The sequence below is a fragment of the Mastigoproctus giganteus genome, chromosome 1 (genome assembly GCF_048544385.1).
Source record: "Mastigoproctus giganteus isolate SK-2022 chromosome 1, ASM4854438v1, whole genome shotgun sequence".
Taxonomy (NCBI): Eukaryota; Metazoa; Arthropoda; class Arachnida; order Uropygi; family Thelyphonidae; genus Mastigoproctus; species Mastigoproctus giganteus.
This window is the reverse complement of record NC_143575.1, coordinates 172,270,924-172,293,678: the sequence shown is the minus strand read 5'-3', so window position 1 is coordinate 172,293,678 and position 22,755 is coordinate 172,270,924. Positions and strand designations below refer to the sequence as shown.

Here is a 22,755-nt window from a genome sequence, read left to right as displayed (position 1 = left end):
TCTTTTGTTCCCCTCACCAGTCGTTGCCCTTCTCTGTACTTGTTCTACATCCTTCCTAAAATGAGGCTTCCAGACCTGTATGAAGTACTCAAGGTGTGGCCTAACTATTGCCTTATACAAGGGGATAATCACCTCCCAATTATGCCTGCTTGCAAAATTCCTGTATATCACTGACAAAACTCCATGACCTACTCTGGCAGCTTGTCTGCACTGCTCAGAAAACTTCATATCTGACTGCACAATTACCCCCAGGTCTCTTTCATTCTCTACTACCCTAAGTGTAATACCACCAAATTGGTATATTTCTCTGGGGTTACTGCTACCCATATGCAGTATTTTGCATTTGTCAACATTAAACTTTATTTGCCACTTCTCAGCCCATCTGCTCAACTTTTCCATATCCTGTTGCAGCAGCATACTGCAATTACTGTTATTAACAACCCTGCCAACCTTTGTATCATCTGCAAACTTTGACATTAAGCGTGATATACCTTCATCAATATCACTGATAAATATACAAAACAACAATGGGCCCAACACCGAATCCTGAGGGACATCATTAATAACATTATTCCACATAGAGCAGTATCTGTTGATTACCACTCTGTCTTCTCCCACTCAACCATCCTTTTATCCATTGTAGCAACTTGCCCTTAATGCCATACTGCTCCAATTTGTACAGTAGTTTTCCGTGTGCAATGGTATCAACAGCTTTCCTGAAATCCAAGTATATGATATCAAAATCATTTTTTGCATCCAGTTCCTTTGTGACCACGTCATAGTATCCAATCAAATTGGTCAGACAAGACTTCCTCTTAACAAACCCACGTTGTGTCTGAATTATTACTGCTGTCTTATCTAGATGATCCTGCAATGCTTCTTTAACCAGTGACTCCATTATTTTCCCTGGAACAGAAGTCAAACTAACAGGTCTGTAATTACTCGTGTCATCCTTTGACCCCCCCTCTTTGTGAATTGGAGATACATTTGCATATCTCCAGTTTACAATATATACAAAATAAGGGTCAAGAGTCCTAGCTCACAGCTTTTCTGAATAAATTCACTAAAACCCTTCCAAAATCTATCAAAAAAGATTAAAACCATCCATGCCCAAGTACAATTGGTTGTGGCCCCAGGAGCTAAAATTCAAGGGCATGGAAATAGGATTAACAAATTTCTCTCTGTAACACCTCTGCTCCAGTCAGTCAAGTGGCCTGTCTGGTCAGCTGAGGCAGCCCCCCTGACTGCCTGCCCCAGACTACAAGGAAGTAGGGCCAGCTAGTCCGGTTTTGGTGCAATAGACAAATCAATAGCAAGATAAATTAAATAAAAAAGCAAAGCCATCAATTTCACTGATCAATTTTATAATTTTATATCACTCAGATAACTTTCTGTATAAAGTGCACCCCAGAATAGCCCCTGAAGCATACAGAGACCTAGGATAGAAATGTCCTAGGTCAAAGAAATGCAACTCGTGAATAAGTAACACTCATTCCAATCACCGTGTCAAACAATAAACAAGAACCTAATAGCAACAGGCCACACAAAGAACAACTACATAAACTACAACTCTAGAAAGTTGCAATCCTGAACACCAGTAGAATGGTCAGAGTCTCTTTCGACCAACAGTAACAGTCAGATATAACAACCACCCTGTGCACTTGGTACCAGTACCTGTCACGCAGTGGGAACCCCCCAAGAGGGATAAATAATAACATAATAATAATTACTTAATAATATATAACAATGTAACAATTAAAAAGGGGTTTACGGCTGAAAGCCTCAGACTAAGGGAAATTTACTAGATATCAAGTTAGCGCAAGCATCATTTTAATTCATAGTAAATCACCGAAGTAGGTGAAATGACATCATTTTTGTTATATCTCATATTGTGAATCCTTCACAGTGGGTTTCCTGGTATTGCACTACCTGAAATAAGCAATGCTTTGCCAGTAGAGAAGGCTAATGTCACTTATTCTGAGTGGATAGCACTGTCTGGGTAGTGCTAGTGGTATCCAAAAACAATGCCATTTCATCTACTTCAGTGATTTACAATGAACCCCAATGATGCTTTGCACTAAATTATTTGTCTAGTAAATTTCCTATAGTATGAGGCTTTCAGCACCATAAACCCCTTTTTTAGTCTTTACAATTGCTGTGACACCACCTGGCATCTCTCATATTGTGGAGTTAAACTTCATAACTGAGTTGTCACATGTATCATTGGGGTATCTACCCACCCATTGATGAGAGGCCAATAAGCTTAAAAATGGTGTCATCTGGGTGGTGATACTACTGAGAATAAGTAACATTAGTCTTCTCTACTGGTGAAGTGTTGCTTATTTAAGGTAATGCAATATGAGGAAACTCACTGTGAAGACATTCACAATATGAGATGTAACAAAAACAATGCAATTTCACCTACTTTGGTGATTCACTACAAACTAAAATGATGTTTTGCATCAGCTTGTTCGTCAATGGAAATTTTTAAAAAGAGTCAATGGCTACACATTTCTAAATTGTTTTGCAATTACATTTTCCTTGAGTTAGTATCAGTGTTTGACTTTTATTGGACATTTCCTGTACATCTTTCTAAGCAGATTCACTCTGTTTTAATACACTTTTTTTTTAACATGTTCTGTTATCAGTGTTGAAGAAGAATACCAAGATGGAACTATAACATAAGGTTATAGTTCCACCTTGGTATCTTATATCTTATTCTTTAATTAAATAATTTTTAATTAAAGGATATTATAATATATCTGCATATCAGTTACTTAACACTTGCCTGGTAGACAACACAGTGATCAAAAATTGATTTGTCAATTACATGAATGGCATGTTTCAATGTCTTGTTTGTCTTCTGAATGCAAATTTCTTTCATCAATTCAGAAATATCAACATGGGTTACTTTTCACATGGATGCATTGGTGAAGATTTCTCAAGTAGTACTGGAATGTTTGCTTTTGTCATTTTATTATTGAGAAAAACACATACAGCAATGTGTTTAATTTGTCATCTGAGAGTTGGCTTCTTTTATATTACATTGATTTTCATAATGAAAACTGGCAGATAATGGGAAAGAAATCGAAATTTCTCTTAGTGAATCTGATTCTGGATATTAAAATTGAAGTTCTGATATTTCCAATTCATCAAACCCTAGATCAGAAGATAACGCGATGAAGGTGATTTTAGTGAAACTAGACAATTTGTACTGTAAATCAAATAATGTAAATTTTGTTTCAACTGGACTGAATTAAAAGAGCTTCAAACAAATTGGTCCTGTATTTTGAGTGGAGGCCATCTTGTTTCAAGATGGCCTCCATCAGATCTGAAAAATAATTACCCCTGTCAAGGGGAACTCTTATCCCCCCCCCCCCCCCCGAAAGTAATATTGTAAATCTGGTTCAGATGAAACTGTTCGGATGTAAACAAATGAATTATAAACAGGTGACACTTAAATCAAATGGTGGCCATCTTGTTTCAAAATGTTGGATAAAATCAACCCTACTCAGAGTAATGTGAGCATCCTGATGGGGCAGGGTTGTTTGTTATTGTTATTTTGGTTTTTTAGGAGCATTAGAAGCTAAGGCCATATTGCTCCGGGAAATGCGGTGGTCATTGCCTGACATTTCCGCATCCTCTGTATTTGGTGGTGACGGGCTCGAACCCCAGTCTAATCAAGAAGCGTGTGCTACGCACTGCTGCTCCTTCCCACCTGGCTACGGAGGCACCTAGGCAGGATCGTGTGATAAATTTGGCTTTGGATGGATTGTAAATAGAAATGTTATTAGGATGGAGGGTGTTTGTTTGTTTGTGGGCTTTACAGTGCAAGGGCAACATGGCCATAATGCACCTAACTATGGTAAGTTCAATGCTCTGTTTTTTTATCAATATGGATTGCAGTTGAAGTTTAGAGTGCATTATAGAGTTATATCTGTTTGAGGAAAGTAAAGATTTTGTTCACATGTGTTGTATCTGGTAGGAGATGAGCAATACTCAGTGTTCATTGCTGAAAATGAGGCAAAGAGTGTTTCTCACTGCTGTAAATGGGGCAATCAACTAGTATATGTTGGACTGTTAGATGGCTGTTGCAGTTTGTGCACTGTGGTGGGTCAGTGGCCACAAGCAGATAAAGATGTGTCAGATTTCTGTGGCCTATTTGTAACTGGGCTAATATTACTTCTATATGTTGGTTCTCATGTATACTGTACTTGTATTTCCAAGTTTTGAGATTTTTTTTTATACTAAGTAGCTTGTTATTGACTTAACTCTGCCAGATGTGTTGCCATTGTTCAAGACACTATTTATTTATAATGTATTGTAGTCAAATGCAGGTGTAGTAAAGGATTGGTCTATAAGATAAGCAGCAGTTTTGGTAGCTAGGTCGGCATGTTTGTTTCCAGCATGACCAGGGTTCCAACAAAAGAGAACTTTTTGTTTCTTATTTTTTTTTTTGGTAGTTGTTGGCGCATCGGCTTCCGTGGCCATAATGCACCTCCCAAGGTTTTTGCAGTACTTTGATCCAAGCCCGATGCGGGATTCGAACCCGTGACCTTTGGGTTGCCAGGCAGGCACTTTACCCACACGGCTAGCCTGGTTGGTTTGTTTCTTATGGTTTAACTTAGAGTATTCCAGATCTGTCTAAGTAAGGAGTTATCACTCTTCGTGTTCTGTTGTATAGTTTGGATAGCACTAATGGAGTCCGAATATTGGCACACACAGGGTCCTGAGCTGGATAACATCATTCTTCTCTTTCTTGGTGATTCCCTTCTACTTTTGTCTGTCTCTCTCTCTCTCTCTCTCTCTCTCTCTCTCTCTCAGGGTAACTCGGGAATTTTTTTTTTGGCTGGTGCAGCATAAGCCTCAGGCTTCCTTGCACCATATAGCTAATAATAATAATATAACACTGTGCAATATGGTTGTTGAGAGTATGTAATTTAAGCTATGTGGACAGCACAGAGTTTTGCAGTATAGCTGCTATATTCAGCAGGGAGTTTCTTTGATATGGTAATATTTGGGAATAATGCTGCTGTACCAACATGCCTGTCGGTTTTAGAACCATCTGTGTAGATTGGTGTGTACTAGCTGTGCTGGGTTCTCAAGCGCATCATGTATTTGCAGTATGTTCTGTTGAGGCAAGGTGTGTTTTTCCCAGGCTATGAATGAAAGGTCACACAGTGGTATATGATACGTCCAAGGTGGGATTGTATGAAAGGCAGTAGGCTGTATCTTACTAAGGTCAATTTGTAAGGCTGTTATTTGTTATGTTGTTATTTGGTTTTTAGAAGCATTAGCAACTAAGGCTATATTGCTCCATGATATGCGGTGGTCACTCCCTGACCTTCCGCATCTTCCGTATTTGGTGGTGACGGGCTCAAACCCCGGTCTAATCAAGAAGCATGTGCTACGCACTAGTGCTGCTCCTTCCCACCTGGCTACGGAGGCGCCAATTTGTAAGAGCCTGCAGTGAGCAAAGATGCGTCCTCGTTTGTGGGTTTATACATGGATAAGCTCTGTAAAGAGCTTTCCCATTTAGGAGATAAAAGTCCACTCAAAGTGAGGTGGTCTGGATGCCCTTTCAGTTTTGCTGCATAGTTTAGTAAAAGCATTTGTCTGCATAGCTGCAAGGAGATTTCATGTGCTTCAGGGTACAGGCTCTGAACCGATGATGTATGATATGCCCCCAGTGCAAGATGAAGAGCACTGTAGTCTACCGGCTCCTCCGTAGCCAAGTGGGCAGGAGCAGCAGTGCGTAGCACACACTTCTTGATTAGACCGGTGTTCGAGCCCATGACTACCAAATACGGAGGATGTGGAAAGGTCGGGGAATGACCACCGCATATCCCCGGAGCAATATGGCCTTAGTTGCTAATGCTCCTAAAAACTAAATAACAACAACAACTGTAGTCTACAGGATCAAGCCAACATAAAATGTTTGGTCTAGCAGAGTTAAAGATTATAGAACTGTAGTCTAGACATGACCATATTAATGCATGATACAAATGTAATTGTGTGTAATGGTCAACTCCCCAAGTTGTGCCTGACAGAACTCTTAAGATGTTAGCTTTGTAAGACAAGTTTGTTTGTTTATTTAGTTTTTAGGAGCATTAGCAACTAAGGCCATATTGCTCCGGGGATGTGCGGTGGTCATTCCCTGACCTTTCTGCATCCTCCATATTTGGTGATCACGGGCTCGAACCCAGGTCTAATCAAGAAGCGTGTGCTATGCACTGCTGCTCCTGCCCACCTGGCTACGGAGGCGCCATAAGTATTTTTTGGAGTATTTTTATATATTCAAGGAAGGTGAGTTTTTGGTCATATATCACACCAAGAAACTGGACACTAGAGATCATTGATACGATTTGATTTTCTAGTCAAAGTTCAGTGTGGATGTAGGTTACGCTTCCTACAAAAGTGTATCCCAGTCATTTTTTAGTGCGAGAGGCAAAATCCATTGTTTTCGGACCATTTAGCAATTTTGTTGATGGCACCTTGCAACTGTCTTTCTACTATTCTATATTAGGTGAATGGCAGGCAATACTGAAGTCACTGTCATACAGGGTAGTGGATAGTGTTTGTGGTAGGTCCTGTGTTATTGAATTCATTATTATATTAAAGAGGGTGGTACTTAGTACTGATCTTTGTGGGGCCCCTTCTTCCTAGATGAACTTTAAAGATTAGTGGTTGTGAACCAGTGCTGCAGTAGTAAAACTAGCAGAAGGTATACTCTGTGAATGTTACATATGCAGGGAATATATGGTGTATACCTATACAGGGTGATTCAATACCAGTGCGACAAACTTGCAGGAGGTGTAGGGGGCACAAAGACGAATCGGAATCACATAGCATTGCAGGGTCCGAAATGCCTTTGTCATGCGGTAGAGGATGTTGAACGGGAGGTCGCGTGAACAGCGATCCCGCTGGAAGTCGGCATTTGCGAACCGTTTCTGTTAAAGAAACCAAGTAGCAAGAGTCCTCCGGAGTGGATAATCCGCAGGCTCCAATGATTGGACACGTTACAGATGGTGTGAACTAATTTGGTTTGTTGACAGTATCCTCCATACAGTGGATTGGGAAATACCCAATCGTTGGCCTATCGCTCGAGTACTCATACTCCGAGTGCTTCTGCAAGACGTAGGACATTCTCCTCATTGTCTGGGGTCCTTGTCGTTCACTCTCGATTCATGGTACCTCTCGTGAAACAATCAGTCTCACGTAACCTTCTGTGTACATGTGCGAAAATCGTATGACGAGGAGCAGGCCTGTGCGGGAAACGTTCCTGGTACAAGCGCAGAGCGGCGCGCCCGTTACAATCTGCAGCTCCATATGCGAGGTACATGTCGGCCAGTTCAATGTTTGAATATTCGTCCATCCTACTGCCTCGGGAACCGGTTCGCAAATGCTGACTTCCAGCGGGATCGCTGTTCACCGCGAACTCCCGTTCAACATCCTCTACCGCACGACGAAGGCATTTCGGACCCTGCAATGCTATGTGATTCCGATTCGTCTTTGTGCCCCCTACACTTCCTGCAAGTTTGTCGCACTGGTAGTGAATCACCCTGTGTGTATATATATATATATATATATATATATATGATTAGATTAGATTATGATTTTATTGGTGCATTAGCATCTAAGGCTATTATGCACCATATATATATATATATATATATATATATATATATATAATTATTACTGTGTATTTGTATAATATAAGTGCTCAAAGTGAGTCTACAAACTAAAAGAGCAGATGTATGATAAAACTTCAGCTTAATAAGTGAGCACTTACACTGGTGTTCAAAGAAAGTGCATCACTCCCTTAAAATTAAAATTGTCATCTGAATAATGTAAGTATATGGCAATATTTCTTACAGATTGCATGAGATAAGATTGACACATGTAGGTGATGATGTAATATTGCATCAGCTGTTACTTTCAGCTATATAAGCACGCTCTGCAGGAGTTGTAGTCATTCCTTGCTTGTGTCAGGATGGCAAGTTACATGCAGTTGATGCCATGAAGAAAGAGTGCTATTGTTTATTTAGGTGAGGAAGGATGTTCTTCCCGTCATATTGCTTATAGAATGTCTTGTAATCAGTCGACAGTGAGTAGATTTCTATCCAAACTCAAGAGTACTGGTTCTGCTGACAGGAAAAAAGGAACCGGATGCAAATAAGTCTCTATGCCAAAACAGGACCGCATTTTGAAGCATATTATGCCTTTAAAACCATAAAGCTTCTTCATCTGAGCTGAAAAGAGAATGGGAAGAACACAGAAGAGTGGTAGCAAGTGCAGTAATAGTCAGAAGATGCCTCTTCAACAATGGACTTGTAGCAGCTCGTTGTCCTAAGAAGCCCCTCATCACACAAAAAATGAAAATGGCCCGATTAATTTGGTGTAAGGAATATGTCAAATGGACCCCCGAGCAGTGGAAGTCAGCTATTTTTTCGGATGAGAAGAAATTCAACCTACATGGCTCTGATGGGAGACAAACGATTCGCCGTAGACGTGGTGAAGAATACCATCCAGACTGTATGGTGTCCACAGTGAAATTCCTTACCAGCCAAATGATATAGGGGTGCATTCGTATCGCAGAGCAGGTCACCTGTGGTTCTGTAAATGTGGTCACCTACAGTTCCATAAATACCAATGGATACCTGGCTATATTGGAAGATAAATTGCTGCCAACCATTCAAGACCCTTCAACCTGCCAAGTAACTAGAGCTTTCAGAACGACTCTGCTCCTTGTCATCGAGCAAAAAGGGTAAGTATGCACTTCTATAGTTACTTTAGCTTCATTTCTGCATTGGAGGTTCGACAGTAATGTGTTCACATTTGTTACAGGCGAAAAAATGGTTGGAAGAATGGTCCATTACAACTGTTAGCTGGCCAGGAAACAGCCCACACCTGAATCCTATAGCAAACTGTTGGCATCATGTGGAATCTGCAGTTGACAGAAATAAACCAAAGACCCTTCGTGAACTTCAGGAAGCCATAATTCGTGTTTGTAAATTATTTTTTCTGCAAATTCTAGTTCCAAGTTTGGTGTCTATCTTATATATGGTAAGATGGATATCAAACTTGGAACTAGAATTTACAGAAAAAATACCCACACTGGAAAATACATTTTGAGTCGCACCATCCTCTTAGTACAAAAAAAACTGTCCTCTACAACCAGATTCATAATGCCTTCAAATACAGTTCTACACATGAAGACCTATCTAATGAACTCCAATATCTTACAGAAAAATTCATATCCAGAAAATATCCTTCTCAGTTAATCCAACAAATCATCACCACTGCCCAAAATAATATCAAGAAACCATCCAAACACATTACATGCAACAACACACGTATTGTCATTCCTTACCACAGTAATCTTGCTGAGCGATTCCGTCGATTGTTTACTGGTACAGACATCAATCTCACATTTTCAGCATATAATAAACTAGGATCAATGTTTAATTCATATAAAGATACATATAAATATCAAATCAGTGATATGAACAATATTGTTTATCTAATTAAATGCCAACAAAACTGTAATGCATGTTACATTGGTAGCACCACCTCTAAATACGGCTCCACAAAAACATCAAATACACACGCATATTACCATTACAATAGCTTCAGAACAGGACAATCAAACACAGAAAGTACACTACATGTACAGTCCCACAACCACATCCCTTTAGTTGATTCACCCATCCCTATCTTAAAATTGAAATCTAGTTTTAAAATTTTCCAGTACGAAGTCCTTATCATAGAATGGTTTTGCCATTATTCTAAATTTAACATATTAAATGTCAAATTACCCTATAACCTCTCTCCAGCTTGGAATCTCGTCCACTTGAGATTACCACATGTATCAAACAGCATCATGCGAACATAGAGTCCTTTAAATACACGCGTTCACTCTCTTTCCACTATCACCAACTGAAGATGTTAATAACGAAAGCCAGCTCGTTACGGCTACTGGCCTCTCAGTTTAACTTTTACAGCTTCAATCATTTTCTACCTTCAATTTATGACAACCAAGGATGAAGACGTGCACTCCTATTTCCTTGAGCATAATTTAACTCCGTTTTCAAAATTCAAACATATTCATATTAATCCCAATTTTTAAAATTCAAACTATTATTCATCCTACCTTAAGCATCAACTGCAGATTATAACAAGGTGAGTACCGTAAATTAGGCTATGCTATCAATTTGAGTCATATATGGCATATATATTAAAAATAATAAAACTATAAGTATTGCCTAAGAATCAAATTCTAATAAATTATTTTTTTAATTTTCAGTAAATATTTTAATATTTGATTTTTAAATCTTTTACAAACCAGAAGGTATACTCTATTCACCTAAAAAAATACAGAAGGTATACAGCATATACTCGCATACACCCTCCACTACAGTCCTGTTGTTAACTCTAACTTGAAATGAGAAGTGGTGTAGGAAGTTTCTGATAAACTCTGGTTGGTGTCTGCATAATCCCAGATCATATAGGTTTCACATCATATCATATCACCAAGCAGTGTCAAAGGCTTTATCAATGTCAAAGAGGGCCACGGCAAGGTGTTCTTTCCATACGAAGGTGTCACAGATGTTTATTTCTGTCTTAATCAAAAAGGTTGAGTGTGGATCTACCTTCACGAAAGCCACATTGCATTGGATTTAGGTCATTTCAAGCAGGAACCCAGGATAATCGAGCATTGATAATTTTTTCCATGACCTTGCTCATACAGCTGGTGAGTGCAATAGGTTGATAATGCTGCAGATTTGTAGGATCTTTTCCTGGTTTTGGAAATGTCAAAACATAAGCATGGTGCCATTTGTTGGGGAAAGTGTTTCCTTTGAATATTCTGTTGTAGAGGGGTAACAGTGTCTTGAGGGTTGGTTCAGTAAGTTTTGCTATCATGTTGTAATGTATTCCACTGGCCCTTCTGCATTGAGTTTAGTGGAGGTTAGAGCACGGTGCAACTCTGACATTGTGAAGGGGAGATTGTATGCAGCACTAGATGCTGATTCAAAATTGATTAAGTGTTTTTCAGCTTGTGCTTTGTGTGCCTGAAAATGTGGTGAGTATGATGTTGTAGCTGAGATTTCCATGAATGATCTACCCAGACTGTTTGCAATCTCCTCTGGTTTTGTAATATCATAGCCATTGACAGTTGATGCACGAGTGTTTTGCATACAAAATACAGTGAATGTATGCTTGTTGTTATTGTTGTTTGTTATTTGGTTTTTAAGAGCATTAGCAACTAAAGCTATATTGCTCAGGGGATATGCGGTGGTCATTCCCTTACCTTTACGCATCCTCCATATTTGGTGGTCACGGGCTGGAACCCCGGTCTGATCAAGAAGCGTGTGCTGCGCCTGCCCACCTGGCTATGGAGGCACGTGAATGTATGCAAAACACTTTGGGTTTTTTGTTGTTCTTGTAATTGTGGAAGCGAAAAGCCTCATGCTTCCTTTTGCTATCTGTCTAACACATTTTGCCCTTGTTTTGCCTGTTTAAAACAGGTGAGGTTTGCTGTTATTGGGTACATCCTGAATATTTCTGTTTTTCAGTTGCACTGCATTCATCACTCCATCACACTTTTCAGTGGTCTGATATTTTTGTGGATTGTTTTGGAAATGCTTTGTCCACTGCCTGCAATATTTGGATAGATACATATATTCTACTGTCAGGTTTATGGGTGCTTGTTGGACCTGATTTTCTTCTAGTATTGCTAGCTGCTTGTATACATCTCATTCAGCATAGGAAAAGTTCCATTTGGCAATTCGGTAAGAAAGGTGGGGAATGCTTGTATCAATGCAGCATATCACAGGATAATGATCACTGCTCAGTGGATTGCTGTGAATAGTCCATCCAAAAAGAAGATATATGGTTGCTGAGAATAGAGAGATATCAACAGCCGAAGAAGATCCTGTAGGAAGTGAGTATAAGTGTGCGTTCCATTATTGAGAGTTATCAGGTCGAGTTGATCAAGTAATTTTTTTATAGTTTGTCCATGCTTGTCCAGGTTACGATTTTTCTATAACGGATGGTGACTGTTGAGGTCTACTAGGTGCAGTAGGGTTTAGGAAGTTGTATCACTAATTCTTCTAAGTTGGCATAGCTTATATTTTGGTTAGGTGGCAAGTAAAATGAGACTATAGTTAAATCGAAGTTAACAATGACTCGTGCAGCAACTGCCTCAAGGTTTGTTTTTAGTGGGATTGGTTTTGAGAATAACTAAGAAATGTTTATCAGCGCTACCCCTCTATGTACAAGATTTTTTGAATTGTGTGCAATATGATCTTGCTGATGTATTATATATTTCCGAAGGGATACAGTTAAATTTGGTGTTAGATTGGTTTCCTGGAGGCAGATAGAGTCATATTGTGAAAGATCTGGGATGTCAGTCAAATTACTATGATACCCTCAATGTTCACTGTAAAAGGGTAAGCATTATTTGGGTTTAGTGGAGCCCACAATTTGTTTCCATGAGGAACTGAAGGTTCCACTCAAGTTTACCTTTCCCCTTCTTTGGGAAATAAGGTTTCCCTGTATCCATCTTCTTGTTGGTGAACGGTTCTAAAACCTGTTCATCTTGGTGTAAATTATCTTCTGAGTCCATGTAGTCTGTTTTGTTTTGAGTCAGGAGTGGCAGATACTATAGTATAGTATTCTGCTGAGGACGGCATCTAGTTGTAACATAGTCGGCGTTTTTATTGCTTTGCTTTGTTTGCTTGTCGTTTGGTGTGTTGGTACTGGAGACAATACTGACCTTGCTCATTCAGCTAGTGTTTTGCTTGGTGGTATAGTTACTTCTGTTTGGGTGGCAACTAATATGTGTTTTGTGGTTATTTGGGCATAAGTTGGCTTGTCAGTATTTGGGACTAGTAAGGATTTTTTGGCCTCTTGGTAGGTTACATTATGTTCAGTTTTGTACTGCTGTATCTTTTTTCATGTTTCCAAAGGAGACACTCCTTGGAATATGCTAGATGTGCTTCTTTACAGTTAAGACAGTTTGGTGTTGTGGCTCTGCAGGCAGTACTGATGTGTGCAGTGGATCCACATGTGGCAAGGCAGCTGTTCCAATGCAGATTGTCTATGAGTGCCCTAACTTCTGGCACTTGTAGTAGCATAACAGGTTTGTGATATAGAGTTTAACTTGGCAGTTAAGTTAACCTACTTTGATCATTGTCAAATGTGAGGATTATATTCCGAGCAGGAACTAGTATATCATCCTTCTTTGTCAGAATTCACCTTACACTGATGACTCTTTTATCTCGTAGTACTCGTTTTAGTTCTTCATCTGACAGATTAATGAAATTCCATTCAGTGATGACACCTCTTGATGTGTTCAGAGAGATGTGTGGTGAAATGGTAGTCCCCCAAAAATTTTTAGTTTTTGTAGTTGTTCAGACTGTCGGGCAGTTACAACTTCAAAGAGTAAGTCTCTTGCTCAATGGAGAGATTTCCAATTGGTTGTCTTTGAGTTGAATGAATGATTAGGAAAGTTGGAGTTCAAATTCTGTCTATGTCAGTCTTTTGATGTTTTGCTGTGACAGAACCGGACTCCTCTTGTTGTTGCCTTATCAGGGTTTCATCTGTGCACCCAGTGGTTTTCTGGGTTTTCAGAACAGTTTGCTCCATTTTTCCCTGGAAGGGAGACCTTTTCTCCTCCAGGTTACTGGCTCCCCCAACGTGGAGGCAGGAACAGTGCCACCTTTGTGACCAAGTGGAATTTAGGTTAGTAATAATATATAAATAAAGGGGGGAGGAAGGTTACATTTCCTTCTGATGTAAAGTGGTTTCTTTACTGAGGATTATTTAATTGAGTGTTAGTGTAATACTGAAAACAAAGAGACGATTTTATTTCTTCAAGGGGGGGAGGGAGGGGGGGAGGGAGAGAGAGAGAGAGAGAGAGAGAGAGTGCAAATTTACTGGCAAAGACACTTGATCACAAAATCGCTTGGCACTAGGATGGAGAAAGACAGGCAGACATATACATACATAAATGACAATCTCGTAAGCTAGCCAGTGCTTAGGAAGTAACCAATGCTGCCTATTAAGTGGCTAGATTCATAACATTTTTTTTAACCACAAATATTGATTTACAGTTGTGTTACAGCAGAACAAAGATGCTATAAGAATGTTATTTGCATAAACGTTGTTGATCAAAGCAAACAGCAATTTACAAGTGAGTAAATCTTATTGTTTGCTTACAATTTAAGTGAACGTTACATAATCGTTTGTTTGTTTGGTTGGGTTTTATTGGCGCATTAGAAACTAAGGCTATAATGCACCAAAACTTGGGTGCCTCCGTAGCCAGGTGGGAAGGAGCAGCAGTGCGTAGCACACGCTTCTTGATTAGACCGGGATTCGAGCCCGTCACCACCAAATACGGAGGATGTGGAAAGGTCAGGAATAACCACCGCATATCATGGAGCAATATGGTCTTAGTTACCAATGCTCCTGAAAACCAAATAACAACAACAACAACAACAGCACCAAAACTTGGTCATAAAAAGTAAAACTTTAAGTGGCCTAATGAATTAGGTCACTAAGTCAAAATATAAAAACAAGTAAAAACTGTAAAAGGCAAATATCAATGAACAAGTAACAATAACAAGGTAGATATTTTAAATGCGAGCAAAAAGGTTTACTGATTTTAGGAAGCTAAAAACAGCAGACACATGGCCATTGTCAGACAATATCTGGCTGAGTGTATAAGGCTCAGCCAGATGACTAAAAGCGGTAAAATATACATCACATTCGTGTCTAAAATGTGGACACCCAGTTAAAATATGACGAATAGTTAAGAAGGTGTCACAGTTCTCACACATAGGACAGTCATCTGCCCACAGCAGAAATGCATGTGTAAGATGACTATGTCCTATGCGGAGGCGAGCTAAAACAACTTCCTCTCTGCGGTTCCTGCGCAGACTAGACTGCCAATGTTGGATTACAGGCTTTATCTGATACAGCTTTTTTTTGTGACCTGCCCACATTACATAAGTTTAACATGCTGGATATATATAGAAATTCTTCTGAAATTTGATATATCCATCATTATCAAGAGAAGAGGAGGGAAGGGAACTAAAAACAAGAGAAGATAATAATATTAAGCAATTTCAGGTCATATATCAATCAGAACTGGGAAAAAAAAAAAAAGAAAAAAAAACTGTCTAAATAATGATGTTAGATAATAATGCAAACAATCTCACTATATTTATGATAACTCTTCCCTATGGTGGGCCATCAGACAAAATTAAAAAAAAGTGGATGATTCTCTCTGAAAGATTTCTAAAATTTTTGGCGTGGGTGGAATTTTAAGAATTCCACCCACATATTTTGATGCTACATTTTCCATTGAAAATGTAGCATAAAATATGAACAATTTTGAATTATTTCTTTTCAATAAAAAGTTTTAAAAACATAGCACTTGAGGGACAATGTATCCCACAGTGTAATGGTCATTGTGCACCCACTTTGTTATTTGGTTTTTAGGAGCAATAGCAACTAAGGCCATATTGCTCCGGGGATATGCGGCAGTCATTCCCTGACCTTTCTGCATCCTCCGTATTCGGTGGTCATGGGCTCGAACCCCGGTCTAATCAAGAAGCGTGCGCTATGCACTGCTCCTGCCCACCTGGCTACAGAGGTGCCGTGCACCCACTAAAAAAGTTAAAGTGAATTATTACAAATTATTACTACTACAAAAGTTAAAGTGGAATTAAATCAATTTCATTCCACTTTAACGGAACTATGATTAGTTGAGAGATCAAACAATGTGCTAAAAGTGTAAGAAATCATAAAAATGTCACAATAATTTGGAATCCTTGCTGTGTACAGTCACTATATGCAAACAGATTTTATTATTGTTAACTTATCCTTTATTATCCCTGAATACTAGTCAAGATTTAGCTAATAAAAACAACAACACAAAAACACTCTGTTAAGTTAAACCTTGTAATCACTTGATATTCCAGCTAGAGAACAAGTTCCTTAATAAACAAATTATGCACTAGAACTTTGTGATTGGCTTTTTTGATCTTTTATAAATTATAGAGATAGTCCCGAAACCTCTCCCCCATGAGAATTAATACAAAAGATACAATCAAGAAAAATACCTAAAACCATAAAATTTCTGGAGATATTTGGTTACAGACTTTGGTTTCCAAACTGTAAATATAAGTTCAGCATTTCTTAAACTCATATGAAAAATCCCTTTGTGATGTTATTAAAATCTTAAAATTTAAATGCCTAATGTACCTTGAGAGCTTCTGCATCTTGTGTATCAATAATGCTGTCAAAAGCCTTCTCAAAGGAGTCATTATTTGATATTGAGCCATTTCTGTTTTGAATCCATTCTTGTTGCCTTCTTGATGTCTCTAAATCAAATAGTTCATTTGTGAGATTTACTACTGCTTTATCTTTTTCTCGAACAAGTTCTTCGTAGACTTCCTTCTTCTCTGTTAAATCTTCTATGTTCATCTCCAGTGATCTAAAACATATTTTTGGATATCTTGTTTGGATATTATCACAAAGACAGACATATAAATTTAGGAAATAAGCATTTAAAATGTACTTCAATCCATATATATAGATTATATGATATATAGATTAGTTTATGATATAGAGTCATATCATAAACTAATTAAAATAATTGGGTAATAACAACACAGTTTGTTTTTGAAGGAATGAAATTGTTAATGTTTTATATGGATGCAATATAATTTACACTGAAAGATATCCAACAGATTAGGGGATTCTTTAACTTATCCATGACTATTATAATTCTTTAACCGTTTGTCAACTTACATTTTGATATAAAATATTGCTTTAAATTTAAGAATGGCTTTAATTTATTACATTATTTTATAAATTATTCAACTGTTTATTGCAATTCTTGAATTTGACAACATAGTCTCTCAAAAATAAAAAAATTAAAAAAATGTAAATGTAGCAAATAAATAAATGATATTAACTCTCAATATGAAAAAAATATGAAAAATATTTTTGAATTGAATATGAAAAAAAAAAAAAAAAAGGAATCTTTAAAATTTTAAGGTGGGGGACAAAACATTGCATTAATCTTAAGCTAGAAACTGATCATGATCTAAATTTCTTCATTTTTGGTTTGTGATATTTGATGATCATGTAAGCACTGAATAAACATACAATAAAACAAAAACTATGTTAATATAAAAAACAATATGTATACTAATACAACACCAATATTCTGCTTGAGCCTGACAATGGTAGAGTGTACCTTACCATCTTTGAGAGAAAAGGAGATCTGAAAACACAGCTGAATGGAGTGAGGAAAATTTCTATCAAATTAAATGTTAAAATATAATATTTCCCTAAGTTCCAGTGATCTTTCAAAGTAGTTCCCCAAACAATTTACCACAGTTATACAGTTCAGTACAATTTAGCAAGGTTACACAGTTCAGAAAAAATCAGTATACAATCAATAAAATACAATACAAACAAACAACAAACTTTTTATAAAACAGATACAAATAAAATTTTGCATGTTTAAGCTTTAAAACACTGTTTAAAGTTTTATTTTATCACTTATAGGTCAAAAGTTAATTTTTAAAAGTGCACAAAGACTTACCTTGTTTTATTTTGCAGAGATCTTTCTGAATGAGTTAGAATCAGCATTGGAAATTTTTTAATTAATTTATTTTTTATGAACCACACACACAAAAGGTATTTAGAATCTATAGTGCTTAGTACTATGTATGGGTTAAAGGTTGAGAGAAGACAATGTATCCTTGTTGACATTAAACTTAAATTTCTGTAGATTGTAATTTTCAGGAAATACAGGAAGTAAGGTTGCTCTGGAGAACAGAAGTAGATGAGATATGAGGGATGAGATATATGAGAAAAATTAGTTCTGTGAGTATGGAGATGGACAGTGAATGGATGCTAACTGGTTGAAGCACAGGTAAAACAGGCAAGCAGCAGAAACAGCTAAGCATCTATGAGACACAGTGGAGAGACTTTGTGAGATGGATCATTAATTAACCAAATTGCTACTTTTGAACAGAGTCATGGAGTTTGAGAGCACCATTCCAGATATGGAAGCATTCCATGGTATGACAGATTTGGAATTTATAAATAGTAGCAGTTTAGAAGCAAAGTAATGCTGTGAAAAAGAAATCCAAATTTTTCACATTCTGTAGAAACAATAATTACAATGTGCTTATGCCAAATGAATGAGATGTGATCTTGTTTAAAAATCTGAGTGTCATCAAAGATGAGCAAAAGAGCAGCAGACTCTTTTTTTGCAAGAAATAAAAGGAAGGACTGAGTTTCAGAAGGACTGAAGTTAACTAAATTAACTTCACTCCTAAAGCTGATGGTGGATATTCGAGAAGTTGAAGCTGTATGCGCTGGACAAGCTTCTCAAACTAGAAGGTGGAAAGTAGTGTGCTACAATCAGCAAAACTATGGATTTACAGTCAGAGAAGGTTATTAAATATACAAGAGGAAAAGAGTGAGAGACAAAATTTCAAAGTGGGGGAAACCAGCATTAGTTAAGAAGTTAGAAGACAGAGAATCATTTATGATCACCTGCACAAACAGATAAATTAAAATAAAATCATAAACAAAGAAACAAAATTAAGTGACACCTACCTGTAGAAGTGTAAATGCATGATTCCTCCACCTAAGGAGAGTCCCTTCACACCCATTAGGGAAGCATCACTTCAACAATAAATAAAAAGGTTTTAGGGCAGCCCTACTATGGCAGTTTTTTTGTCCTTTCTGTATACACTGTACTCATTTCTGCATCCTTTATGCCTGAGTGGTATTGTCCCCAATATTCCTACAATGTCTGCATTTGATGACAACCAGTACTTCAAATTCATCAAATTTGCTTACTATATTCCTTGCATTAGTATACACACAAGTATACGTACATCAAACAGACTCAACATTGTACTGGTCATCCACATCAATTGCATCCACTGTTTTAGTTCTATGTGCTTCTTAAAGAAGACTAACCTTAACACAGCTCATGTATTTGACTGTTCCATGGGGACCCTTGCAATCCTGACACCCTGCTTTCCAGGATGCTGCATGTCCCAATACAAACAGTACAAGAATTACTTACACCTGTGCCTGTAGCTGCCGTTAATCTATTAGTCTGTGTATCCCTCAAGCTAGCAAAAAACTGCTAGCTTGAGGGATACACCCACCACTGCCTCCATAGCATCAGAAAATATTCTTGCACCTCTTCTATTTAAGTGAATTTCATCCCTGTAAAAATGGTTTCTCATATGAACAAGTATAGACCACGCTGAAAATTCTACCCTGACCATTGCAGAGACTCTCCAAGGCTGAATTGACTGACAAGGCTCTTATCATGTACTCTCTCCTATTATGTCTGGGTAGAACTGTAGACACTTTCAATGTCAATTCCAACTCATGACTTCTTCTTCTTCTCAAGAGATTGCCTGTACTTGTTGAGTAAATCATCAGATGCCCTATTCTTAATATCATTAGGATCAACATGTATGGCAATATCACCTTTAATGCCCTCAAAAGGTGATTGGCTGCTCGATGTCATCAACTTTTATTCCAGGTAGACATACCCTGATCCTATTCCACCTATCCATTTTGCAAAGCACATTTCTCGTTTCAAATCCTCATATTTCCCATTTCCTTGACAGCTGAATGAAAAGGAAATGAGAAATATGCTTTTGAATCACCAACAACTACCATGTGTAGGATCAGTACACTCTGCCATGGATGATCTCATGTCCTGTGTTAATGTGTATCTCTGTTTAATATTTTCAAAAGGTATCAACCCTATTCTTCAAGCTCTCGTATAAGAAGATCAAAATGCTGAACTAGAGCTTAAGCTCCTCGTATTCTATGCAACAAAAGCACATACATAAAGACATCCCCTTTGGCTCCCCAAGCCAAAGTGTTCTTGATATTTTAAGAATTTTTCTCTAATGCCCTTGTCTGACACATGATTCTAGTCTAAATTATTTTAATATTACCACATGAACTACGAGTTTAACAATGCTATGTGATACCCAGATTTTGTTATACAGTATATAATACACTATTATGTTTCTAAATAATTCCACTGATAATTTTTTAGCTAAATACAAAAATATGCCAATCTACCTGATTAGGAACTTTGAACTACACAGCTGCTACAATTTAAAGTACTACAATTACTACCACAATGTACACTACAAGTTACCAAATATGACATTCATGCTAAGTCACTGATAACAAAGGCTTTATGGATCATAAGTTGTAACTTATTAAATATTTAGCTAAATTCAAAAATAAGCTTATGTACATAGTAGGAAAACTATAACACTATGGTCTATTTCAATAATATATATATATTTTTTGATCAACAGATGGTTATGAATAAATACAAGAACTAACAAACAACTAAGAAAAAGAAAATATTGACTGATAATCAGAGGAAATATTTATTACTTACTGTATTTTTTTCTTTAATAATTCTATTTCTTTTTGTTGCTCCCTGTTGTCATGAGTCAATACAACAAGCTGTTGGCTCTTTTCATTAAGAAGGTCTAATTGTATTGTATCAGCTTTCTTTTTCTGGCATACTTTTATTCTTCAAAGAAAAAAGAAAAAAAAAAAAAAATCCATTACCATACTATGCCTAGTTCAACATTATAGAAGCTTTGGAGTGGGGGGGGGGGTTATTTCTTCAAAGCTCTGTGGTGTTGAACTAGTAAATAGTTCCACAAAAGAAATAGTCATAAAAAGTATATTTGTATATAAGGAATCAAGAATAATAATCTGCTTATAATTATTACAAAATTTCCATTGTTTAATTAATGATATCACTGAAAGGAAACAAAAGCTAAAAAATTCCAAGCAACACTGTTTCCATCTATAATGTCACTTGCCTGCATCAACTTTCCATTTCTAAGCATTAGCATTAGTAGAAGCATACAATGCAAGAAAGAAAGCTTATGCAGCATCAGCCAAAAAAAAAAAAAAAACCCTTCCCATTTCACCCCTCCATTCTTTCCAAATGCCTGTCCAGCTCAACTTAAATTTGTTTAGGATATTAGTTCCACAACAAAAGATGAAAGCCTCTTGCACCATACCTGCTGGCTAAAGGCAAATTCTATTCTACAACTACCTTTCCTCAATTTGAAACTGTGCCCCCTCGGGTTCTTAGTCTGAGCAAGAGGAAGAATCCCATCAGCATTCAGCTTGCTCAACCCATTCAAGGCCTTATACACCTCAATCAGATCACCTCGCAGATGCCTACTCTCCAGACGCTGCAATTTGCAGAACTTAAGCCTTTTTTTGGTAAGGGCTATTAGCTGCCCACACATTTATTGCGAAGACCATACCTGCCCACACATTTACTGTGAAGCGATGTTGTGCCGCATGGGGGTGCACACCGTGTGGGCCCTCTGCAATTTGCAGAACTTAAGCCTTTTTTTGGTAAGAGCATCCCTTTGTTCCCCTCACCACTCTTGTTGCCCTTCTTTGTAATCATTCTAGCAACTCTACATCCTTCCTAAAATGAGGCCTCCAGACCTGTACACAATATTCTAGGTGCAGCATGACCATTGCCTTGTATAATGGGATAATCACCTCCCTGTCCCTGCTAGCAATATTCCTATCCAGAGTGTCTCAAAAATATTGGTACAAACGTTTAGGGGAGGTAGGTAACATCTAAAGGAATGTGAATTGCATAGGAACCCATAACCAGAAACGTCACGGGAAAGTAGTAGCAGAGGCACAAGAAACAGAAATGACACAAGACAGTAATTAGTGGCAAAATTTATTTGACACAATATTAACAATGGAGTATGAGATGGATGCATTTCATGATGTTACAACAGATGCTCGAAGGTTCCACCATGAGATGCGATGCATGTGTGACACTGACACAGCATGGATTGGCGGACACGGTCGAACACAACTGGAGTTTCTTTGACAGTAGCAGCAGCGCAGACGAGTCTCGCCACGAGATCCATTTCCGTCTCCACAGGCGATTCATACACGATAGATTTGAGACCCCCCCACTGAAAGAAATCAAGGCTCGATAAATCAGGTGAGCGCGGGGACCAGGCAACGGGTCCACCACGGCCAATCCATCAACACCCAAAATGCCTGTTCAAATGGTCACGAACACACCTTCCATAATGGGCAGGCGCCCTGTCATGTTGAAACCAAATGTTGCGTCTCACATTTGTTGGAACATCGTCAAGTAACCCTGGTAGAACTTGTTCAAGAAAGATCCGATATTTAGCAGAGTTCATGCGGGATGGTAACAGGTATGGGCTGACTAAGCAGTCAACGCTCATACCTGGCCACACATTTATGCGAAGCTATGTTGTGCCGCATGGGGGTGCACACCGTGTGGGCCCTCTGCTAATCCATACACTAGGTGTATGTCTTCCAGCACACAGTTCGTATATCGATACATGTTCTTTGTACGGCAACTACTGCTTGAATGAGTAAACCAGAAATTTTCCCTCTCGCGAACTGATGAACAGCGCCGTGTACCGACTTATGGTGATGTTTCCGGTTATGGGTTCCTATGCGATTCACATTCCTTTAGGTGTTACCTACCTCCCCTAAACATTTGTACCAATATTTTTGAGACACCCTGTATATCATTGACAAGACTCCATGATCTGCCCTGGCAGCCCATCTGCACTGCTCAGCGAACTTCATATTTGACAGCACAATTACCCCCCCAGGTCTTTTTCACTTTCCACT

At 38.1% G+C, this 22,755-nt stretch overlaps 1 protein-coding gene across 1 annotated transcript in view; it reads right to left on the bottom strand.

The window, feature by feature from the left end:
• LOC150091264 (TBC1 domain family member 2B-like) overlaps positions 1–22,755 on the bottom strand; it is a 175,453-nt gene that overhangs the window by 117,974 nt on the left and 34,724 nt on the right. Inside the window, exons 6-9 of the mRNA XM_090389863.1 lie at positions 20,483–20,620; positions 19,608–19,685; positions 16,273–16,504; positions 16,170–16,182 (exon numbers count right to left, since the gene is read on the bottom strand). Coding sequence (XP_090245989.1) covers positions 16,170–16,182; positions 16,273–16,504; positions 19,608–19,685; positions 20,483–20,620 — 461 coding nt within the window. The remainder of the gene's footprint in view (positions 1–16,169; positions 16,183–16,272; positions 16,505–19,607; positions 19,686–20,482; positions 20,621–22,755) is intronic.